The sequence below is a fragment of the Gymnoscopelus microlampas genome, assembly GCF_963454915.1.
Source record: "Gymnoscopelus microlampas genome assembly, chromosome: 2".
NCBI lineage: Eukaryota > Metazoa > Chordata > Actinopteri > Myctophiformes > Myctophidae > Gymnoscopelus > Gymnoscopelus microlampas.
The window spans coordinates 28,384,521-28,409,864 of record NC_139939.1 but is presented as its reverse complement, the minus strand read 5'-3'; the positions used below and the strand labels follow the sequence as shown (position 1 = coordinate 28,409,864).

General features: G+C 38.8%; 1 protein-coding gene across 1 annotated transcript in view; it reads left to right on the top strand.

Annotated features, from left to right (window-relative positions):
• mettl14 (methyltransferase 14, N6-adenosine-methyltransferase non-catalytic subunit) overlaps positions 1-16,786 on the top strand; it is an 18,040-nt gene extending 1,254 nt beyond the window's left edge. The window contains exons 3-11 of the mRNA XM_084079485.1: positions 1,459-1,546; positions 3,771-3,848; positions 4,961-5,048; positions 6,443-6,533; positions 7,382-7,523; positions 9,249-9,341; positions 13,463-13,579; positions 13,776-13,986; positions 16,209-16,786. Coding sequence (XP_083935611.1) covers positions 1,459-1,546; positions 3,771-3,848; positions 4,961-5,048; positions 6,443-6,533; positions 7,382-7,523; positions 9,249-9,341; positions 13,463-13,579; positions 13,776-13,986; positions 16,209-16,516 — 1,216 coding nt within the window. The 3' untranslated portion in view covers positions 16,517-16,786. The remainder of the gene's footprint in view (positions 1-1,458; positions 1,547-3,770; positions 3,849-4,960; positions 5,049-6,442; positions 6,534-7,381; positions 7,524-9,248; positions 9,342-13,462; positions 13,580-13,775; positions 13,987-16,208) is intronic.
• The last annotated feature ends 8,558 nt before the right edge of the window (positions 16,787-25,344 follow it).

Below are 25,344 nucleotides of genomic sequence, written 5' to 3'. Positions count from 1 at the left end.
CTCTTGTTTTGTAAAGCACTTTGGGTCAGCTGCTGTTGGGTTTTAAATGTGCTATATACATAAATCTGACTTGACTTGACCCATGGATCACATCCACGTACCCCTGGGGAGGGGAGTGACATCACTGGTAGCACTGTGTGTGTGTGTGTGTACTGCTCAGCCAATCATTCATTGCTGTGACTTGGGGTCAGCTCTTGTCAAAGTGTTTCATGTCCATTTGAAAGCTCTGCCAGAAAACCTGTATTTCTACGGGGCTAATAATAATAGCAATGATAAAAAGCGTCCATAGGGCCAGCGGTCCGGGTACTTGGACTCTAATGCTTCGTGTCCTGCTTCGAGTCCCGTTCTGCACAGGGCAGATATGAAAAATAACACCTATTTAATTTCTTTATACTTTCTATTTCTATAAACATTAATAGTGGAATTAGCCGATCTATAAACTCAAAACGCGTGTAGATCTGCTATTTCCACTATTTTTGAATTTGACATTTTTTAACATGGAATTGATTATGATTATGCAAAAATAATTGCGATTATATAAAATAATTGCGATTAGACGATTATCTAATAATTGTGACAGGCTTAATTGATCCCAGACGAGGCTATTTTAGGCTGGCAGCGTGGGTTAATGTTGTGAGTCGCCACGACGGATTTCAGTAATTTGGATTCCATAGAAGCCAGCATGTCTTCTATGGAACGATGTTGCGCAAGGGAAATATCTTATCTACAAGCTCTCAATGCGTCACAGCAGACGGATGTTTCATAAAAGCAAATATTAAAGCCTCAATGAATCTGTGATTTCTTCACCTGGTTGGCAGTATGTAGAACAGCAGGAACACTATTACTAAAACATCATTTAACATATTAGGTTAATTGTTTAGCTCCTTTCACAAATTGCACATTAGGACACCATTTTTCAGTCATGAGATTTTTATTTTGCTTTAATCCGTGTGGTAGATCGGCTATTTAAAGCTTTAAATAAACAGTGGTGGAAAAAGTACTGTAATGTTTTACTTAAGTAAAAGTATCAATATTCAATACTGCAATGTAAAAGTCCGGAATTAAAAATGTATTTCAGTAAAAGTACAAAAGTATTGGTATCAAAATGGACTTAAAGTACCAAAAGTAAAAGTATTAAATATTTGAAAATAGCAGATCTACAAGCTCACAGTTTGTAGATTAGCTATTTTCAAATAGCCTAGGTATAAAATATGGATAAAGTGGTTAATGTGTGTTTTATAATGTAATGTTTTATATCTGCAGTAAGTAACTATCAACTAAAGTTTTCAAATAATTGTAGTGGAGTAAAAGTGCAGTATTTGCCTGCAAGATGTAGTGGAGTAAAAGTATAGACAAAATTGTACTTAAGTACAGTACTTGAGTAAATACTTATTACTTAGTTACTTTACACCAATGTAAAAAAAAGGCTGTGTTTTTAAGATGATGATTGTTTTGCAGATCCTCATTTGACACCTCGGTGCCGTCCTCCAAACGGAAGGTACAGACAGAGGGAGAGGATACAGAGGAAGATGCAGAGGAACCTAAGGTAAAATAATGAACATCAGTGACTAGACGATTATGGAATTGTTCACTTTCAATCCTGTCTGTCGGTCCGTGTGTCCGTCTGTCGCCCCGTCTGTCCGTGTACAGCTAATCTCTGGCACTGTTGGCTTGATCGCAGCGAAGCTGTGCGCACGCACTCCCTGGAAGCCAATTCAGAACATCTGTCCCAAATTTTTCACATGGGCCTGTTGTTGCCACCAGGAAGCCGCTTTTTGCAAAACAGTTCTTTTGACAGTACTCCTACAGATTTTGTCCAAACGTCACGCAAATCGATACAAAGTATCTCTATAGTCATTAAACCAAACGGGTCTTTCAGATTTTTCATATTCCATCCTGATTGGCTAAGAATGGCTTCCAAGTTTGTAGGAGTGGTCCGTTTTCAACAAAATGCCTCAAATCATGAACACAGCATGCAATTTCCGTGAAATTTTGCACCCACATTCTCTCTAGGCCGAGGAAGAAATTTTCAAATCTTTCAAATCAGCCTCATGGTTTTGTATAACAGGCCGATTAGTGTTTTTACCTATAACTGCACTGGTCTGTGTAAAACTATGCACACTCCCTAGAGGCCAAGGAAAAACCTTTGCCCTGCATTTATCACATTTGCTTTTTATAGCGCTACCAGGAGGCCGATTTATGTAAAACACATTTTTGGATATTACTCCTTCAGATTTTATCCAAATCTCACACAAATTGGTACACATGATCTCTATAGTCATGTGATCAAGACAGATCCATCCAATCCATCACATTCCAGCCTGATTGTCGAATTCCGAACATTGCTGACCCACACTAACCTACCTGACCTGTGTACATTTTGTTAAAATGTCGACATTTAAAACTGCAGCCAACCCTTTCCACTTAACCTGTTAACAATCCGTAGTCCCGATGGTGTGTCTGTGACCGTTGTTGCATTTTTCTGACAAACAAACAAGTGTACATAAGTGTGTGTGTGTGTGTGTGTCACCTACCTAGGCAAGCTATATACCATTTTAGAGGTACAGGTCTTGTGATTAAAATGATGCAAACTATTCCAAGATGGCATCAAAACTGACTCTACAATCAACACCGCAGTCCGACATACACAAACAAACAAACATTCACAAAGCTGCAGCGAATTGTTGAAAGTTTAATTCTACTCCACCAATATGAAATATTTCCACAAAAATGATGTTCTTACTTCGGGGAAGAGTGATTAAGTGATATATAAAGTCCAAACCACTTTTTTCCATCATGAACCCCACAGAAACCCCCATAGGGCATAGCAGTGGCGGGCATTTTGTGGTTCCACAAAATAAAGGCATTTTTCCCATAGAGATTTCCAAAAATATTTTATATAAATTATTTTAAGCCTAGAATTAAGCCATCCAGGCTACTGTTGAATCATGACCATAACAATTCTGTGAAAAACTAATTTTGAAAACCGCAAAACAACATATTTTAATTAAATTAAAGTATATCATATAATTAAATATTACATTTAAAACAAATCAGAATCAAATGTTTTATATGTTTTAATGGTTCAAGAACAACAGTCATTTGACTTTGGGTATGCTGTGTATGGGCATTGTTTTGCAAATTATACAGGATTGTTTAACGATGTGACGCATTGTAGACCAGCTATTTTTGGTGCGTCACACGCACACTAAGTATATCTCAGGCTTAATGGATGACTTCGTTGGATGACTATGTGATTTACATGGTGCGCACGTGTCATGAAATTCCTGGAAATATTTTGAAATTAGAAAAACAGTTTTCCAGGCCTGGAAAAGGTTTGGAATTAATCAAATGTTTGGATATACATGATTTTTGGCTATTTATTTTGTTCATTAAAAATGTCCCAAAACATGTCTAATATTACGTGAAATAAAAAACATATTTAGTGATACAATGCAGTGCTTACGCTGCACGAGCTGCCTGACTCTGAGTGTGGCCTAATCTATACACGATGTCACTTGACAAAAATAATAGATCTGCAGTACAAGCTAACAGCACATTGTACCGTGATTACGTTGTTCGCTTGTAGATCTGTTGTTTTTGTCATGTGACACCTTCGCTCGAGTCTGTCTTGGGGCATTGATAGCACACTGGTGTAAGAGCATCATTATGGCACCATATGATTGCTATAGGCCTGAAAATGGGGTAAAATACTTTGGAATAGTTTTGAAAATGTATTGTAAAAAAATGTGTGGGAATCCTGGATTTAGGATGAGGTGGAGGTGCAGCAGCCAGATGAAACCAACCCATATGAAGAGGTCTACAAGGACTCAAGTACCTTCCTTAAGGTTAGGAACTCTCTGGCCACTCGGCAATCTACAGGATATCGTCCATATTCAAACTGTTTGTGTTTTTTCGTAAATTTAACGCCCTACTTGATCATACTACAGCGTCACACAAAAGCATCAAAAGTAGCAGATCTGCAATCTCGAAACGTGGCGCAAAGCGATGCGTTTTGAGCTTGTAGATCTGCTACTTTTGCTATTTTTGAATTTGAATCTTGTAAAGTAACAGTTTTGGCCAAACTGTTACAACACAGTTTGTAACACAGTTACAACACAGTTTTGGTTTCCACTCAACAGAGACAATATACTTGCGTTGGTTATCCTAATGTCATAAATGTATGTTCTGCAATGTCCTGTTGCTCTATATATTATTTTATTGTCCACGCTATGTTTTAACCCATTAAGACCTGGAACTGTGTTATTTTTAGATTTGAGCTAAAAAGCATTATTTTACACTTTGGGCCGCGCTACGAGCTTGTAGATCTGCTATTTTTGAAAATTTGTGAAAATGTGTGCAAATCTTCTGAATATATATATATTTTTAAAGCGAACATTTTTAACTCAAATCTTTGCTTCTGGGGGTCCCTGGAACAAAATATTTTGATGGGGTCCGCGGCCAAATACATATAATTTTGGGGGTTCTTGACATGAAAAGGTTTGAGCACCACTGATATAGAAACATACGTTTTTCAGAAAACTGTTGAGATTTAGGAGACGTGCAGAATCGGCTTCAGGTCTCAATGGGTTAAAGCGAACATTTTTAACTCTGATCTGTGCTTCTGAAGGGGGGTGGGGGGGGTATATTTTGAGATGGGGTTCCGCGGCCAAATACATATCATTTGGGGGGTCCTTGACATGGAAAAGTTGGAGCACCTCTGATATAGCTACATACTGCTAGGATTTAGAAATCATTTTTAAATATGTATTTGGCTGTGGCCCTCTATCTCAACATGTTTTGTTCCAGGGACCCTCAGAAGCAAAGATTTGAGTTACAAATGTTCGCTTTAAAAAATAAATGACAGATTGAATGGGTTAATACGGCTGTATCACAGTTTAATTTGCACATTTGATGCAGCTAAATATATGACCTCTTTGTGCCACTACCTCATTTTCAGGGCACCCAGAGTCTAAACCCCCACAATGACTACTGCCAGCACTTTGTGGATACAGGCCACAGGCCACAGAACTTCATCAGAGATGTTGGTGAGTGTGAATAATGGAGCGTGTGTTCATTATGGTTGGCCGATTTTTATCTATTTTGGCAATGTCCTTCGCAAACCACCTGATCTCAGGTGACATGTTATATTATAACTTAAGTCTATTGCCTCCCCCTTTCTATTGACTTTAAAACCAAAATATCGCCGAACTGCTGAAGTTGGCTTTGTTTGACACAGCATCATCGCTGCTGTTATTATTCAACAACACTTATTGTGTGATCTTTAAAGGGATAGTTCACCCAAAAAAACATATTTTCTATCAATTACATACCCCATGAAGCCTTGAATTCGTGGAGATTTTTTTGTTTTTGTCGCATTCCTAAGGCAATAATTTGACCAGTGGAAAGATGCTTATGTCTACCGGAAATGCCTCCGGTCATCAAATTCTTGGGTTAGGAATACGACAAAAAAAAAAAAAAATCTCAATTCAAGTCTCCATGGGGTGTGTAATAGATCAAGTCATGTTGGGGGTGAACTATCCCTTTAATCAACTAGAGTGAACACATCAGCATCTAGACTATTTTCTCTTTGTGCCGCAAGTGGAGAAAAAAGAATACACAAGGAAGATAAAATGTAGATGTTCTTTTAATGAATGCTTGTTGCTCATATTAAACCAGTGGCGTGTAACTATGTGAATCTCTTAGTTGTGTCAACATTCTTCTTATGAAGCACTTCTGTTAGAAGTCAAACATTTATAAAGATCACTATGGCAATTTAGCCAAAGGGGCCAACAACCCCACACACACACACACAGTCTGCCATCAGCAGATCATTATGGGTGCACACTGAAAGTGGATACACTACTCGTCAGCTCCACATGCTCCATTGGCCATTCAAAAATAGCAGATATACAAGCTCATAGCACGGCACTGAGTGCCGCGCTATGAGCTTGTAGATCTGCTATTTTTGAAGTTGTGCAAATCTTTGAGTGTATATTTTTTCAAGCCGAACATTTGTAACTCAAATCTTTGCTTCTGGGGGCGTCCCTGGAACAACATATTTTACAATTGTTCGCTTTAAAGAATATATATTCAAAGATTTGCAAAAATGTTCACGATTTTTCTAAAATAGCAGATCTACAAGCCGACTCATTACCGCGCTATGAGCTTGTATATCTACTATTTTTGAATAGCCCGAGAAATCTAAAATGACAGACATGCGTTCCCGGATTCAATGGCTTAAAATGTAGAAAACGAAGCAACCAAATATTGAAATGAGTTTCAAATAGTAACCTATTGAGCACATTTAGAGCCAGTCCTAGATGGTCATGTTGCCATGTCAGTCATTCAAGTTCAATTTTATATATTTAATAATTCACACATCACATTGTTGTTGGAAATGAATACTCGATGACCGACTTCCATGTGCTCTGTTGTTTAGGTCTGGCTGACAGGTTTGAGGAATACCCCAAATTGAGAGAGCTGATCAGACTAAAGGATGAACTCATCTCCACCACTAACACTCCTCCCATGTATGTTAATAGGTTATTATGAATGATACAACATCTACAATCACTCTTCAGTGCCTTTAAAAATCTGTTCATATCAGTTGTTTTTTGTCTGTTGTTGTACTTTTATTGAACTTAAGCTTCTCAAGTATGTATTAAGTGCCAGTGGTGTAAAGTAACTACGGTAAATACATTTACTTACTTACTGTACTTAAGTACAATTTTCTGTACTTTTTCTTCTACTCCACTACATCTCAGAGTCAAATACTGTACTTTCACTCCACCACAATTATTAGAAAACATTAGTTACTAGTTACTTTGTAGATTTTAATTATTATTACAAAACATACATTACCCACTTCAGTCCTATATACAGTTTGGCCGTTTGAAAATAGCCGATCTACAAGCTCACAATGCTTTGCATCGTGACGCATTGTGAACTTGTAGATCGGCTATTTTCAAAAGATTTCTTTTGGGAAAACTTGTGAAATGTGACATTCTGCATAATGAGTACTTTTACCTTGGGTACTTCAGTACATTTTGATGCCAATACTTTTGTACTTTTACTCAAGTAAAATTTGAATTCTTTTTACTTTTACTTGTAACAAAGTATTTCTACATTGCAGTATTGATACCACTGTTTTTTTTGCTTTGACGCAAGTTGGGTCTGCCTGCTAACTGTGTGTGTGTGTGTGTGTGTGTGTGTGTGTGTGTGTGTGTGTGTGTGTGTGTGTGTGTGTGTGTGTGTGTGTGTGTGTGTGTGTGTGTGTGTGTGTGTGTGTGTGTGTGTGTGTGTGTGTGTGTGTGTGTGTGTGTGTGTGTGTGTGTGTGTGTGTGTGTCTGTGTGTCTGTGTGTGTCTGTGTGTGTGCAGGTACCTCCAGGCTGACCCAGAGCACTTTGACCTGCGGGATTTGAAGTGCAAGTTTGATGTGATTCTGCTTGAGCCTCCACTAGAGGAGTACTACAGAGAATCTGGCATCAGCCACACCGAGCGCTTCTGGACGTGGGATGATGTATGTATATGCACACATCTTATGGCATGTTTGCGTAAGAATTGAACAGTTAACCCATTAAGACCGGGAAGGAAACGCATCCGTGTCATTTTAAGATTTCTTTTGGGCTAGTGCCGCGCTATGAGCTTGTAGATCTGCTGTTTTAAAAAAAATCTTGAACTTATTTGAAAATCTTTGAATATATATATTTTTTAAAGCGAACATTTGTAAAATATTTTGTTCCAGGGATCCCTGGAAGCAAAGATTTGAGTTACAAATGTTTGCTTTAAAAAATATACATTCAAAGATTTGCAAATATTTTCACGATTTAAAAAGAATTAGCTCATAGCGCGGCACCAAGTGCCGTGCTATGAGCTAATTTCTGCTAATTTCTACTATTTTTCTGGTATTTTTGAATGGCCAAAGAAATCTAAAATGACAGCGATGCGTTCCCGGATTGAATGGGTTAAAGAGTGGTGTTGTTCTATTTGCAATCACTGTGCCCAGTGGCTAAGGCTGGGTGATTCGATTATGATTAATTAAGGATACATTTTTCTTTTTTTTTTGAACAAAGGAATTAAGGATACATTTTTAAATGGTAAAAATAGCCGATCTACAAACTCACAACACACCTTGATGCGTTGTGAGCTTCTAGGTCAGCTATCTTCGCTATTTTTGTACGCCAACATTGTACAACAAAGTGTAATACAGGCTTAAAGGTAGGGTAAGTGATTTTCTTTGGTTAAAATATGTATTAAATAGCTCTATATTCTGATAGTACTCATTGACATAGAATGTTTGTTCAGTAACAGGAGTCTCCATGTCTCTCCAGCTCTTTGTTAAACAGAAAATACCAATTTTATCCAATCAGAATAGAGAACTCAGTCAGGATACAGATTAAACAAGTGAAATTGGAAGTGATGACACAAAGAAATGAGCAGACAAATTGGAACTGATAAATGGGTACTCTCTCCTGATTGGCTGAAAATGTATGTTCTGTTTTTTTGAAGAGCTGGAGAAACGGGGAGACTCCTGAGACTGAACAACACTATAGACCACCGAAGTCTGACGTAATTTACACATCCTTGGTCTGTCTACCTGGTTCGCGGTTTTCCACCCCCATTCTGAATCCCATAGACGTCTTTAATATCGCGTCAAATAAGAACTGTGTTACAAAAATAAACAAGTGACCCCGGCGGTTTGACTCTTATGGATATGAAGCATCAACTGACGGTGAGAAAACGATAATGTTACTTCCGCCGAATTAGTTACATTTTCGCCAGAAACAGATTGTATCAAATATAAGTGACTGACTATCATAAATGATACAGAACCTCCTTCCTGACAATTATGCCGAGACAGTTTGTTTATTTTTGGACCACAATTCTTATATGAGACGATTCTATGATGACCCAATGTATTCTCCATAGCGAAATGACTTTACGAACCTGGGGATGAACGAGTGACGTCAGGACTTCGGTGGTCTATAGCACTGATAACTATCAGAATATAGTGCTTTAACCTTTAAACAAAATACTTTTAGTTTTAAACCATAAAATATCCCTTATCCTACCGTAAGTGGTTAATTAGACTAATCAATTTAGTTGATTATAAAACAAATGTATTAGAATTTTTCCTGTCTTTTGGGGGAAATAAAGAAAATAAGATTTTTTTAATTTTCTGTTAATTTCCCAGCTCTAACAGTGGCTTTTATTCACTCGCTCCCTTTTTTCTCTGGGACTATAGATAATGAAGTTGGAGATTGACGAGATATCAGCCCTTCGTTCTTTCGTCTTTCTCTGGTGTGGTTCTGGAGAGGGCCTAGATCTGGGAAGAATGGTACGTACGTAAGCACCAACACTCACTTAAAAGTACATGGAAACATTCAAATACATTGTCCCAGGCTATTTGCCCTGGACTCTGTTATTATTTTATTTGTATTTGTCACGTAGCCCAGTGGTTCTCAAACTTTTTCATGTCAAGGACCCCCAAATTGACACTTATTAGCCCGCGGACCCCCATTTGAAAAGATAAGCCAGGGACCCCTGTAAGAGAATATTTTTTTACGGCTCTCTAGCAGTGATTCTCAACCATTTTAATGTCAAGGACCCCCAGTTTGACATGCATTAGGCTACAGACCCCCATTTAATGGCATTTATATCTCTGGGACCCCAATTCATATTGTAAAATCAATGTTAATTTAACTCTGAGAGTGTCCAAATGGAACCAAACGGACCCGTTAGGGTCCGTTTGGTTCCATTTGGACACTCTCAGAGTTACAAACCCATAAGGGTCCATTTGGTTCCTATCCATCATTTAGCTGGGGACCCCCTGGACCCCCCTCAAGTACCCCTAGGGGTCCCCGGACCCCACTTTGAGAACCAATGACGTAGCCTACACTTAAATTTCATACCCTCACAATCTTACCACTGAGTTACTGTAGCATCGCCACTGAACTATTCCTCCTGCTCCACAGAATCATGTTATTACAATAGGCTGGAGTCCGCCTTTTAAAGTACATGTTGCACACTGTAATGAAAAACTAAAATGCCTTTGTTCATCCGCACCTTTTTCCATCTGAAGGTGTCCACAGACTGTGATTCTGTCCATCTTGCACCTTTCATTATATGTTGTGTGACGTGACTGAGATACCATCTTGCTTATCAGCCCCCGTCAAATGATCTCTGTCATTAGTGCGATTGGTTGAACAATGAGCTATGCTATGACAGGCATCCTATGACACGTGACACCAAGCCTATTTGACAATGAACAAATGAAACCCACCAAAAGCACCATGGCACCCGTCACACTACAGTATACCAACATTTCTGACATTGCCAGTAGTGTGACATTGAGTGGCACTTCTCTCCAAAAGTTGAACTACTTTCGAGTCAGTGCACCCATGGCGCTGAAACATGATGCACTGGGAGAGGAAGAGGAGCACCTCTAAGCGTGTCTTCTTTACGGTAGAAATAAATATGTAGACACAGGATACGAAAAATGTAAAGGTTGTTGGGTTGTTGCAGTCCAGATTAGGGATAAGCACCCGTAGGTGCAGTGTTATCTCAAGAGTTCTGGCTTCATCAACTCCTGAAGTGCTCACAAACAAAACATTGTGCTCCTACGCAAGGTTGAAAGTAGCTCAGGCCAGACAGCGTAACGTAACCGGAAGGGTAAGAAATTCCTATCTCGACTCGAGGTTGTGTGTTACCATGTGTTATGTCCTCTGTCCATTCTTTGTCGGCAAGGCGTTTGGTTCACTTTCTCATTTATTAAAAACCATTTAAGTTTACCATACCAGCTGACAAAAAAGGTCATTTTGTATAATTTAAAAGCAAAATGTGTTAAAGGGGTGGCGCCTCGACCAGCTACATTTGAGGTGGTACTATCTCCAGTAGAGAGACGAAAAAGCAGTCCACATACTGTGTGTCAGCTCTCAGGAGAATAGTTTATTTAATGACAATATCACTTCATCAGGTCTGATCTGTCTATCTGCTGTAGAAAACAAAGTACTCTGTACCAAAAGCGAGTCGTATCACACTAGTACCATGCAGTGCAAATGTGCCATAAAGACTGTATACTCTGTGAAGAAGATAATGTCTAAACCAGTGGTTCTCAAACTTTTTCTTGTCAAGGACCCCAAAATGTATATGTTTTTGGCTGCGGATGACCATTTGAAAATCTATTTTGTGCCAGGGATGAAGATAAGATTTGTGTAAAACAAAAAAATCTAAATTATTCAACAGTTTCCAAACACTTAGGGACAGGTGAATTTTTAAAGAAGGGTACCCCTGGAGAAAATGTATGTGCCCTAATCTAAAATGCCATGACCCTCCCTTTGACTAAAAAAAAAAATCAATGACCCTCCCCAAGTGATTAAAAAAAAAGATTAACCCTCCCCGCCTATAGGAGTGTCACGATATATTGTCCCACGATATAGCCTATCGTGGTACTAAAATGTGACAATACATGAGAAAAGAACATTAATAATGTATCATATCGATATCATTTTGCCCAACATCATGTATGTATCGTGAAACCCTCCCCATCAAATACAACAAAATGACATTTAAAACTGATAATATGTCAGATGTTTTGCTTTCCACATTGATTAGAACATTAGTCAGTCTTGCTAAATGCACAGTGTAGTGTCTGTAGTGGTAGCGGAATGGACAGTGTTCTCAACTTATGTGCAACAACCTATGTGGGAAACCCATTGAATCCTGGTCAGATTGAAGAAAGTTGAATATTTGGTAGTCAGTAGTTTACAACTTTTGTCACTCTGCCCTTTTAATTATTAACTACAGTGACTACACTGTTGCCTACATCATGGGTTTTCAACTGGTGGTCCTTGGACCACTGGTGGTCCGTGAAGGTATTGCATGTGGTCTCTGACCATGCATTTAGTAATGTAGGAAAGTGAAGATTTGTATTATATTTTATTTTATCGACCGCTACTGTAGTTGAGAAACAGTATGATGTATGATGACGCAGTTACTTGGAAGTCGGATGTCAAGAATTTCCACAGAAATGAGAGTTAGAATTTCAAGGGAAACTGTATCTGTTTACCTGGTTGAGTCATCATTAGTAGGAAATGTGCCCATATCAATGGCATGTGCTTGCTCATGCATATGTTGCAATGAATCAGTTAACATGAGTTTAATATGGAAGGTTAAGAGAGCAGAATAAGGGCAACCATGGGAAAGGAATGGATCAGTGGTTCTCAATCTTTTCTGAGCTCTGGACCACTAGCATATCTCAGTTAAATAATGACTGTTAAGGGCTTCATTTAATTCACCTCCAATTAACAAATTAAATTAAGGCCTTAACAGTCATTATTTAATTTCAAGCTTTTCCCCCCACACCACGCTCATATCCCCCCTCCCAACACAACAGTGGTCCCCAGGTTGATTCTCAGTCAGGGTGGTGGTCCCTGGTTCATAATCAGTTGAAAACCCATGGCCTACATGTAACAAATTAGGCTATCGATTATGGCCTGATGATTCTGGTTTTACTTGTGGAGCTAGGCTGGCATCTATACATAACTGTCCATATAGATCCAAATTAATCACATGCACAGAATTACTTCAAATTATTATGAATACCAGTTATAAATTGGTCATTGTAACCTACCTAGTGTATGTAATTCTATGAGCAACAAAACACACTTAAAAGAGGATATCTCTGTGTTGGAAATTGGGATAATGCATCTCTCCAATATACCTAACCCCTGTTGAAGTGTTGCTTAATTGTTCAACCACCATCGTTAAGATGCTGAATAGATTTGACTGGGTCGTTCACACTCGCTGTGCATTGATGGCTTGTTAACGACCGTCAATGATTCTAAATAGACCAAGCTGTTACTGGATTTGAATCATTTGTATCCTTTGAAATAGAGAGTGGTCATTGACCACTGTTCTACTGTACTAAAAAGGTATATAAAAACGGACTATTTTATCAATTCAAAATTGCATGACCCTCCCTTGGATTCAAAGTAAAATTAGCTGACCCTCCGTTGTACTAAAATTAGAAAGGCATGACCCTCCCCGATTTTCCTCCAGGGACCCCCTTCTGTAAATTTCGACTGGTCCCTTAGTAGGCTATTCCACGTATAAAAGCCCAGGTAAGTTTAATTTTCGTTTATTAAACAAAACTCTTTTGTCTGAAACCATAGTTTATAAAGAGATATTTAGAAAACCACATGGCATGGAAAACATTTTCAGAAAGACGTATGACTGTCCATTATTTGGATGCTATGCTGTTCACCTTGTTCTTTCATCAGACTGCTGCTGGCTTCACTGCACACAGGCTACTGACGTCAGCTGAACTACATAAACTATGATACAGTTGCTGTGTTCAAGGCTTGTGACATAAATGGTTCCTAATATAAATGTTAAGCCCGAGACTAATCCCCGGTCCATAACGTTTTGTTTATCTAATGTTAATTCTCTTTATTTCAGTGTTTGAGGAAATGGGGCTTTAGACGGTGTGAGGATATCTGTTGGATCAAAACCAACAAGAACAACCCAGGCAAGACCAAGGCATTGGACCCTAAAGCAGTGTTCCAGCGCACCAAGGTACAACACAAATAAAGGAATTTAGTTTAGTCATTCCTCTGAATATTATCTGGTGACTGTAGGATTATGCTGCCAACAAAATCAGTTGAAAAGGGCTTGAACAATCTTGTCTGCCACTTATTGCCTTTCTATTCTCCCTGCCTTCTTGTACCAACAACAACCCATGTGCCTGTACCCACTTCCACATCTTAACCAGGAGCATTGTCTGATGGGGATTAAAGGGACAGTCCGTAGAAGCACAGACGGGGACTTTATCCACGCCAATGTGGACATTGACCTCATCATCACGGAGGAGCCAGAGATGGGCAACGTGGAGAAACCCGTGGAGATCTTCCACATCATCGAGCATTTCTGTTTAGGCCGTAGGAGGTTGCACCTGTTCGGACGCGACTCCACCATCAGACCAGGTGAGACGGTCGAGCAGGAGTGCAGACCTGCCAACCTCTTTTCTGTCTGTCTGTCCGTCCCAGTACAGCACTTTGAGGAAGAGATGCTGCATGTCATTGTGGTCTTTAGCCCATTCAATCTGGGAACGCATCATGTGTCATTTTTAGATTTCTTTGGCTATTCAAAAATAGCAGATATACAAGCTCACAAAAAAAAAGTGAAAATGTGTGCAATTCTTTGAATTATATACATTTTTAACTCGTATGTGCTTCTTGGGATCCCTGGAAGAATATATTTTGGGGGGCTCCGCGGACAAATACATATCATTTTGGGTAGTCCTTGACATGAAAAAGCTTGAGAACCACTAATACATAGATATTCAACTGGCGGCCCGCGGGCCACGTGCGGCCCACGAGGAGCTTCCTTGTGGCCCCTGGCCATATTAAAAAAAAAAAAAAAAAAAAAAAAAATCTTTTTTTTTTTTTTTTTTTTTTAATTTTCATAATTATTATTTATTTTAACTTTGATTTATGTTATCAAAGTTAAAACAGTACAAATTATTTATCCTTCATTAGTTCTTGAAAGGCCATCTTTCATTGGAACTTAACTTAGAACCTTAAATAGAACCGAATTAGTCCGAATTAGACCCGAAAAAAGGTTGATTTATATTGGTCAAATAGAACCGAATTAGACCCGAATTAGACCGAATTAGACCCGAAAAATTTGCATTTGCGCTGTGTGGCCCCCGACTCCAAATTATTTTACAGTTGTGGCCCCCTGCCTAATCTAGTTGAATACCCCTGCACTAATATATATAGCAACATACGTTTTTTTTCTTTAAAAAAAAAAAGTTAGGATTTAGAATACATTTGTAGACTCCTCAGAAGCAAAGATTTTAGTTAAAAATGTTCGCTTTAAAAATATATGTATTCAAAGATTTGCACACATTTTCACGATAAAAAATAAATAAATAGCCGATCTACAAGCTTGTATTCGAGCTTGTATATCTGCTATTTTTGAATAGCCCAAAGTATAAAATAATGGTTATGGCTAAAAATCTAAAATGACACAGTATGCGTTCCCGGATTGAATGGGTAAAAAAACAACAACTCAATGTTGGTGTAACTAAGAGCTTAGCTGCTATTTTACATGCTTCTATTATCAACTGGTATGCAATAGAGTTGCATGTTTGCAGCCGATGGGACAGGAACGTCCTTGCACTTGATTAGGTAATTCCTCACAGACGCGTATCCTATTGACTGGGTGCAGAGTTGCTCTGCAATGTCATAATTAATTCACAGAACACACATTTACATCGACACTTACTTTGATCACTCTCGTCCCCCCCCTACTCACCCCGTCTAACTGGTTCTTCAAATGAGGACATTATTTGAACTCTTTTTGCAAAGGTAAACAGATGGGGGGGGGGGGGTTGGGTTGGAAAGTTTAATTGTGAATTGAATTGATAATGTTAGCCTAATGTTATATAATTATTTGCAAGCTAACTGATATTGCTACCATTCATCCGAGGATCAGCAGGTAATTATTGAACATGATAGATGATATACATTTTCAGAGCAATGGCTATGTTCACTCACATGTTTCTCCACTCTACGTGTCAGTCTGGCAATGCCAGGCTAATGTAATGGGTTTATCCCCTCGTTTTTTTCCCTCTACACCAAGTCTCTTCGACAAAGATAGCCAATCTGCAAGCTCACATCGTGTCGCAAAGTGACACGTTGTGGAGTGTTCTGAGTGGTTGAAAGTGTTAGAATTACAACATAAACACATAAATATCAATATTAACTGCAGTATATATTCAGGTTCATCACTAGAACGTAAACAAGTTCTCATAAGTGTTACCATGTAATACATAGGTTGTGTTCTGCTGTTACTGTGGTGCTATAATAACAGCGCTATAATAACAGACTACAATAACACATGAAAACTACCAAGTTGTAGCTCACAAGGTGTGTGTGTGTGTGTGTGTGTGTGTGTGTGTGTGTGTGTGTGTGTGTGTGTGTGTGTGTGTGTGTGTGTGTGTGTGTGTGTGTGTGTGTGTGTGTTCTCTCCACCTCTTGCTCCAATATGTCCACAAGGAAATAAGCTCTCTGGCTTTTTTTTGTTATGGTTTTGACTACCGTGTGCAATCAAACACTTGTACATATACAGCATACGTTTGTGTCAATAAAAAAATAAAATAGATTTTGCTGTCTCTTCTGTTTTTGTCCCCTCTCTCCAGGCTGGCTGACCGTGGGGCCCACTCTCACCAACAGTAACTTCAACCCAGAGGCCTACGCGTCCCACTTCGTCATCCCCAACTCTCACCTGTCCGGTTGCTCTGAGGAGATAGAGAGGCTCCGTCCCAAATCTCCCCCCGCCAAGATGAAGTCGGAGCGCGGCGGCGGAGCGCCCAGAGGAGGCCGCGGTGGACCAAACGCGGGGAGGGGCGGAGACAGGGGCCGCGACAGGAACAGACCAAATTTCCGCGGAGACAGAGGGGGGTTCAGGGGTAGGGGAGGGCCACACAGGGGCTTCCCACCTCGTTAGACCCGTGGGCTGCCATCAACCGTAGACTGATGTTAGGAAATACTAACTGCATATGTAAGCATGTGTCACATGTTTTTCTTCTAATACATTGTGGATGTAACCTGACCACTGGGTTTTAAAGAAATCAGTATCATAAATATGTGTTGTTCACCAGTCAGTCTTCTTTTTTTTATAAATACGTATGTATGTACACACCAAAACAAGCATTCATGGACTTATGCTTGAGTTGGTTAGAGTGAATGAATAAACCCTTTTTTCCTATTACCTGTAAACAAAGTTGTCATTCATTTGTTTGTATGTGTGATGGGAGTGAATTGTGAATAAAGATGGAAACGGAGATCATTGCAAAGGTCTTCATTTGATTCCTTATGTAAAGGCAAATGTCTGGCTTTCCACCGAAGATCTAACGAGTACTACCACCAACTATACACAAAGGAGTATATAAACCTTTTCTAAATGATTTATTGGAGGTATAGCATGATGGAAAAAAAACATTTTTTCACCAGAAGGTAACTGAGACGGAATATCGTGAGCTGTTTCAACACTGTCTAATGTTTCTACTCAATAGCAAGCTGAAATCCAATGCCTATATTAAATATATTTAAAGATGGTTGATATGGTCAAATAACTATCCACAATCTATCACAGACTAACAGTCTATTATGGAATGTTATGGTCAGACATTTGCAGTCATTCTGTACAATGGCTAGGCTGAACGTCCTTCCACAAATGGGAAGATATATGTCTATCTAATCTTTTGTCTATTTATACAATTTGTTTGTATATTAGTGATTGCATCTTGGAACTGCAAGTTTCATCTAACATTAGTACTTGCCAAAGAATGTAACCTTCATAACTGTACATCAACAGCTGCACGACTCTGTACACAAGGATTGCTTGATGGCACATGATCAGCGCAGTGGCATCCCTGCAAACAGAATGAGTCATTTAACCAGGCAAAGTCTGACTTCAGTTTGTAAAGCATCTGTGATAAATATGAGCTGGACTGGCTCCCTGACATTTTAGATACTATTCTGGTTCTCTACTGTTCGCCTACACTCGTACTAATAAATAAGAGTTAATTACCCCAATCTGTACATCCCTTGACTGAGTTTTAAAACACATTTTACAATTTGATTTTAACATGTTAACTTGACTTTGTGAGATTGGTGCATTGTAGAGAACAGCAAGTAAAAAATGTTTGTGTGCAAAGAACTAAAGATTAAAAACAAAAAACAAACTAGGAACAGTTTAGGGACTGAAGACTAAGATCTAAACAGTTACAATGATATAACAATTGTGTGTGTGTGCGTGTGCCTGTGTGTGTGTGTGTGTGTTAGAGAGAGAGAGAGAGAGAGAGAGAAAACCATTTGATTCGTTATGTAAAAGCAAATGTCTGTCTTTTCACACTAGGTCAGACATTTACAGTCATTTTGCACAATGGCTAGGCTGAATGTCCTTCCAGAAATAGGAAGATCTATGTCTATCTAATCTTTGGTCTATTTATACAATTTGTTTCTTTGTATATTAGTGATTGCATCTTGGTACTGTGAGTTTCTTCCAACTTTAGTCCCATTGTTGCCAAAGAATGTAACCTTCATAACTACACATCAACAGCTGCACTGCTCTGTACACGAGGATTGGTTGATCGCTACCTGATCATGCTGTCGCTGCATGCAGTCAGTCACGCATGAAGCACGTCACAGGGTGGGGGCAAGAATGAAAGGAAGGGAGGAGTTGGTATTGTTTTGAGAATGCTGTATATCTCCTTTGCGGAAAGCAGATGAACAGGATGCTTGGCTTACTAGCTGTCCCAGAGGCAGCTATTGCCCCGGGGGAGATATGACGATTGTATAGTGAGTGCTGTGAGTATCTCTAGGTGTGGTTCAGGCGTCTTATTTGTTCACGCCGGCATAAGGAAGCAGGTTCTCCCCAGTCACTTGAATTTACCATATTTCTAAAAACAAATGAGTCACCTATTAAAAGCATGAGTCATTGCGTGAAGAAGTTTTATTGGTTTAATTGGTTACTGCAGTGCTCAAAGTGATGTCTGTGGCACATCCAAGCACTGTTGTACCATACACTTAATTAAAGCCTCATTTCTTTCATGAATAAAATGTAATTTTGTCTTATACATTTTGGGTGGTTGTATTTTGTCTCCCTGTTCTTCTATTGAGACATTTAGATCGTGTCAAAGGTCACGTCTCACCTAGCCCATTTAGACCTGAAGAAGCATCTGTGTCACTTTAGGTTTCTTTGGCTATTCAAAAAATAGCAGATATACAAGCTCATAGCGCGGCACCGAGTGCCGCACTATGAGCTTGTAGATCTTAAGAATTGGACTCAGGCCTTAATGGGTTAGACACTGGATCTGACACAAAAATATTTTATCCCTTGAGGAAGCAGGCCGGCTCTATTAGCTCAATGGTAAAAACAAAAAAAGAAAAAGTCAGCCCTTGAAGCAGGAAACCAAGTTAAAATCCGGGGTAGAAGAAATTAAACAATAATTTATATTTAATTCCCATCATCTTAGCATTAGATCATGCGGTCTAGTTCTGTACACACACGGTCGCTTTAAAATCAGACTGTCCATTCACTGTTATCTCAATTATTTAGATGTTATGTTGCACTCGTAATTCTCCTTGCGATGATGGGAATAATATAACCATTTTGGGAAGAAATAATACATTCACTTGGTTTCATTGGTCATCTGTTTTTCTTTTTTCTTCACAAAATGGTTACAGGGATCTGATAAGGCAGTGGTTCTCAACCTTTTCAGGCCTTGACCCCCCTAAATAATCATATTTGAACTGGGGAACCCCTACCCTAACAAGCACATGGAATTGTAGGAGTTGAAGCATTACATTTAGTTTGATTCGGCTCCACAGATAAATATGGTGAAAATAGCAGATCTACAAGCTTGTAAATAATTTTCAAAAATGTTCTTTTTGACAATTTGGCCAATGTTTGACCAGTTTTTATAGTATAGTTTGTTGATTACCTTTGATGCAGTAATGGTCTTTTTTTTCTTCTTTTTTAGTTGGTTATTAAAAATATCTTAAAAGTCATTAAATTGTCACTTCACTGTGTCATCTGAGGACCCCCCCCCCCCCCAAAAAAAAAAGAAAAAATCATGTGGGGACACCCAGGTTGAGAACAACTGGGATAAGGCACCAGTGGGTCAGAGTGCAGTGGCATCCCTGCAAACATTAAAAGAGTAATTTAACCAGGGAAAGCCTGACTTCAGTGTGTAAAGCATCTGTGATAAGTATGAGCTGGCTCGCTGACAGTTTAGATACTATTCCGGTAGGATTATCTACTGTTAGCCCACATTTCAAAGTGTAGTAGCTGCTTTATGGATTTTGAGTGGCACTAATAAATAGAGTAGGCTACATTACCATGATCCTCGCATCCCTTGACTGGGTACAGTACCTGTGAGTTTCAAAACTAATTTAACTATTTTTGTTGATTAAAAGTAAGACTGGATCTAGCTTTATTATACAGATAACCATTTTAACTTGACTTTGTGAGATTGGTGCATTGTAGAGAGACATGTTTGCCAAAAACAAAATATAATGAACAAACTAGGAACAATTTAGGGGCTAAAAACTAAGATTTAAACAGTTACACAGGTAAAACAACTAAAAACTAAAATGGTCAGGTATTAGGTGAGGGAGGCACTTGTTTATGAGAGCGGTTTTGAAAGAATTTGGTGAAGAGGTTGGAGGCTGCTTTGATGTGGGTTGGAAGTGAGTTCCGCAGAGAAGGGGCGGCAATTGAAAAGGCACTTTAGACATGGATGAATACATATGAATTCACATACACTCCATATTGCACTTGTGTGGATTATGTCCACACAAGGTAATTGTAGCGAAACATGAGGTAATAGCTAAAGCAATCTTTGGTGGTGCGGGGCTGTTGATTTGATGGGGGGGAAGGGGCTTGTTTGTTAGTGAGGAAGGAACCAGTTCAAGTAGCACAGGTTTAGATTTACGTGCCGCATGGGAGTGTACCGTAACGCCTTCTCTGTCATTCACACTCATTGTACGCAGCCTGCATCTCCTCCCTCCTCAGTCTGAACAGCATCTATCTCTCTGTCCCATCTGTGTGTCTCCCCGCTTTCGCTCACTTCAGGGACATGCCATACCAGTTGAAGCCAGCTTATGTTATGGAATGTCCTACCAAATGTACAGAAACCTTCCACATAGTTTTTGTGTCATGCAACACATTGGTTTTAATGGATAATGCAAATCTACTCAATGAGCCAAGATCATATGAGCATGTTTAGGGGGCAATGACCTCCCACATAGGTATGTCGGCTGTCATCTTACCTGCTTTCTGTATAGCTGGAAATACATGTTTATTTTGCTGACTCAAAAGTTAAGGGGTGGTCATAAATGGGAATTGACAATAACAGCCCCATAGTCGCCATGTAAAAAGTTATTTTATTATTAAATATTTGTATTTTAAGGCATAAATTATGCAATATGCAGTGGTGGAAAAAGTACTCAAATTTCTTACTTAAAAATACTCTGTTACAAGTAAAAGTCTGGAATAAAAATGTACTTGAATAAAAGTACAAAAGTATTGGTATCAAAATTTACTTAAATAGTAAAAGTACAATATTTGTCTCTGGGATGTAGTGGAGTAAAAGTACTGAAAATGGAAATAGTCCAGTTAAGTGAAAATTACCTCAAAATATTACCCAAGTACAGTACTTTAGTAAATTAGTTAGTACTTAGTTACTTTACACGAGAATGTGACAAGACATTTCTCACATTCTCTGAGTCCTGATTTGCAAATTGCCATTGGTGCCACTGTCACATAACATGGCTATAGGCTATATTCATATAATATATTTACTGTACATTTACATATTATGTAAATGTACAGTAAATATATTATATTTACTGTACATTTACAGTATATTAATTGAAAGACATACAGTAGGCTGTGTACATTTGTTCACTCATTCACTCCTTCAGAGATCCAGTGCAGATGTTAATGTATGTGACAACTGTTATGTACATTTGATTTATTGTCACCTCACAAGTTTACAGGTGTAAAAGAGTGGGTGACATTCTTTGTGGTAAAAACTCCCAACATATTCAGTTCCAAGCAAGGGCAATAGAGAAACAAAGACACCTAAGGTGCCAGGTTACATTTGTAATAACATGAGGCAGTTAACCACCCTACTGTAATTGTTTTACCAGGGTCCCCACATTTATTCCCTCTACACACCAAATGTGTTAGCCGAAAACAGCTGATCTACAAGCTCACAGAGCGTCACAATTGTGAGTTTGTAGATCTGCATTTTTTTGCTGAATGTTCGCCGGACTCTAGGGTTCACGTGGTTACAATAGCAGCAGATATATCAACTGCCTCTTGTGTGGGGTTAGAATAGCAATAAAAAGAGGCAGAAATGCTTCTAGTGTGGAGAAACAGGTATCACAGCAGCAGAATAGAGTCAGTCTCGTGAGGGTGAGAGCTCAGTTAAAAGCATATAATTATGTAGCATGTCGGTGTTAGATAAGTGACATCGGGGCGCCTCGCTGGTCTGTGTCATCATAGTCTCGCGTAGCCAGACCCCACAGAAAATGAAAAACAGCGACCTCTGCTTTTCTGATATTCTGTGGAGTCTGGCAGGAGTATAATGTTAGACTAGAGCGCAGGGAAACACCGGTTTCATGTCTGCCTATAGCGCATCACTTCCGGTTGGTGCGACCATGTTTTCATTCCCACTAACAATATTTCTACACGGAACACTAACACCACTTCTCCCAGAGAACATGGATGGTTTTGGTTATAAGCCCACTTGTTTCTATGATGAAAGAGTAATTTAAAATGTGAATATCTTTTCGTGGTTTTGTCCGCTCCGAGGACGCTATTGTTAAATTAGTTTCGGCTAGTTTCGAGGGGGGGAGGGTGGATCATGGTGGATGGACACGTGAATCCCGCCCACTACATTTGATTGGGTAAAGCGCGGCCCACTTTCTGATCTGAAGGCACGCCCACTTTTAGCCAATGCGCACTGGTTAGGACGAACCGCTCCGACAGATTCCACCGCAGGTCGGAATCTGTTCTTGAGAGATTAGTGTCATCAGGACAGCATGGCGACAGGGCTTGGTGCTTGTCCAACTGCCCGATGTTTGCCAAGTGGAAGCTATTTCCTAGTCTGGTAGAATGGCTTTTGATAGTATTTTCTTTAGTTGTCCAAACACTCCAACAATGTTTACATTGTTGTGATTGGCCTAGTGACAGAACGCTGCCTTGCTACTATTAATCAGGAGGTTAACACAACATTGTGGCAACATTTTGAGAAGTTGAACGGCAATACATCGAATACATACATAGAATAATCTTTCTCAGTATACCGGTATCACCAAAAACATGCATGTTAGAGAACTACTCCTGTCACAGCCCTTGATCAAGAGAGTGGCCTTAGAGCTGGAACTGAGCCCTGGGCACTGTTCAAAGCCATTTAAGCTATAACTAGGCTAAGTTTGAACTTATGAGGTGGTGCAACTGGCTCCACTGGTCAGTAATTGGGATGGGTAAAGTGCAGAGGACAATCCCCTCTGGGATTACTACTTCACGTACCTTGTGGAATATCGTAGCCGGGAAATAGCAACAACTATTAGATAAATGTACTGATTTTAATATAGCAAGACACAAGGCACAACATGCTGTATAATAAAACCACGATAAGTTTATAATATAATAAGTATACATAATATTAATACATACAATACATAATCATAATTATAGTTCAATAATATAACCAGCATAAGGTTTATGATGGAATTGTGGAGGGCCCTAACATCCTTCAAGATGTTTTGTGCTAATTTATTTACTTTGACGCAAACATGTAATAATTGTACTTGTATTGAGCTTTTCACCAGCATATCAGGGATCTTTCGGTGTTTTAATCATGATAAGATATAATTCAAGATAGTATATTCATATTATTATTTAAGAAAAGGAACAGTGTTTTTCTACTTATTTTGTTGCACATGAGCACATTTGTTGAGAGTTATTTAGTTGAATTCAATGGAAAAATGCACATTTCCACTGCAGACCCTTCACGTGATCTTATGCAATAAGATGTGCTCATCAGCCTTTTTTCTCAAAAATGACCCAACTAACATGAGGACATAAGTAAAGGTTGTAAGTAAAGCCCACGGATTAAGCAAGGAATGTTTACCACAAAGGGCCTGTTGACAATGTGCTAAGGAATATTTATCTTGTAAATTACCTCTCTCTTCATCATACCTTCAATAACATCGTATATATATTGTTGTCAATACAATACAATACAGCTCGGAGCAGCACCATTACATTTATTTTTGCATAAGAGCACATTAAATGGATATTTTGAAATTGAAACGTCCACATACTGCAGACTCTAGATATCATTATGGATTAAATGACTCAGCTAACCACTGACATATGGTTGGATTGTTCCTGCCACATACTTTCAGTTGTGTCAAATGACTTGTCTTAAATGTCATTTACACACTAGCTCAGGAAAAAATAAATAAATAAAGAAAGAAAAAAACGTCACTAGAGCACTGGCTCACATCCACTTCCATCGTTTTGTCAAGTAGTCAGGCTGTCACGATCATGACATTTTACTTGACGACTGCGATTAACAATGAACTAATTAATTGTGTTAGGGTCATGGTGTATGTAAATACAATTTGTACTTGTTTTTATTTCATTTTATTTGTGTTGGGGCTTACTTTATCAAGATATATGTATGAATGTATTGTGGTAACTTTTTCGGGTGATACCGTGGGAACAACCTCAACAAAAACGTAATAGCACAGAAAGGACAAGATCCGATGGATATTATTCTCCAAGTCTTTTATTGATCAACTTCAGGAGTATTCACAAAAGTGGCAACTGAGTAGGTCAAAATACAGCGCCCTGCAATCACATAAGTACGTACATTTATACAGTAAATTCAAGACGTGCGCCAGCTTCACAGTCCCTCCTCCTCCTCATTTCAGCCAATCGGGAGCTGAACCGCTCCGGCCGAGCACACAGCGAGTCTTTCTATGCTTATCACACACATTTGCATGAAGGTAACCCTGGCAATACAGTTTATGTTCCTGTGGCCAAACTATAACCTAAAATGGAATATTCTTTAATAATTCGTGTTCAGTATGTCATGAGCTTTAAAAGGAATGTAAAAATGCATACATTTATATATATATATATATATATATATATATATATATATATATATATATATATATATATATAACAGTTAGCAAACTAGGATTTTAAGGAACAAAATAATCTTTTCAATCTGACTGTTTTCTATCTAGAGAGGCTTCCTCTTTAATCAAACGGATCCCAAGACCTAATCACTGAGAACCTGTTTTATCTTAACTACTGTAAACATCTTTACCAGGATATCTATAAAGGAAAATAGCTCTGTGTCCAAATCTAATGACGGTTGTGGCCTATAGTACCTTATGCAACATCAGATCACATCACGAGTGTTTAACTTTGTCCATTTTCTATCAAATCCTGAGATATTTGGAGGAATGTGGCTTTTTGAAGGAAGCACCTCAATTCAGAGAAACAGTTGCTGGTTAAGTTCCAAGTCAATCACTTCGGATGCTGTTATTCTGAATGAAATTACTCTACTATGTAAAAACCTGTGTATATCAATTTTAGCATATGTGACGGTCTGGGAGATACGTCAGTATCATTTTTTATTAACTTGAGCTAGTGTTATTATGTAAATATTTGAATGTATGAACTTGTAATCTTTGAGGCACATAGAGGTGGTAATAATACACATTCTAAGCATAATA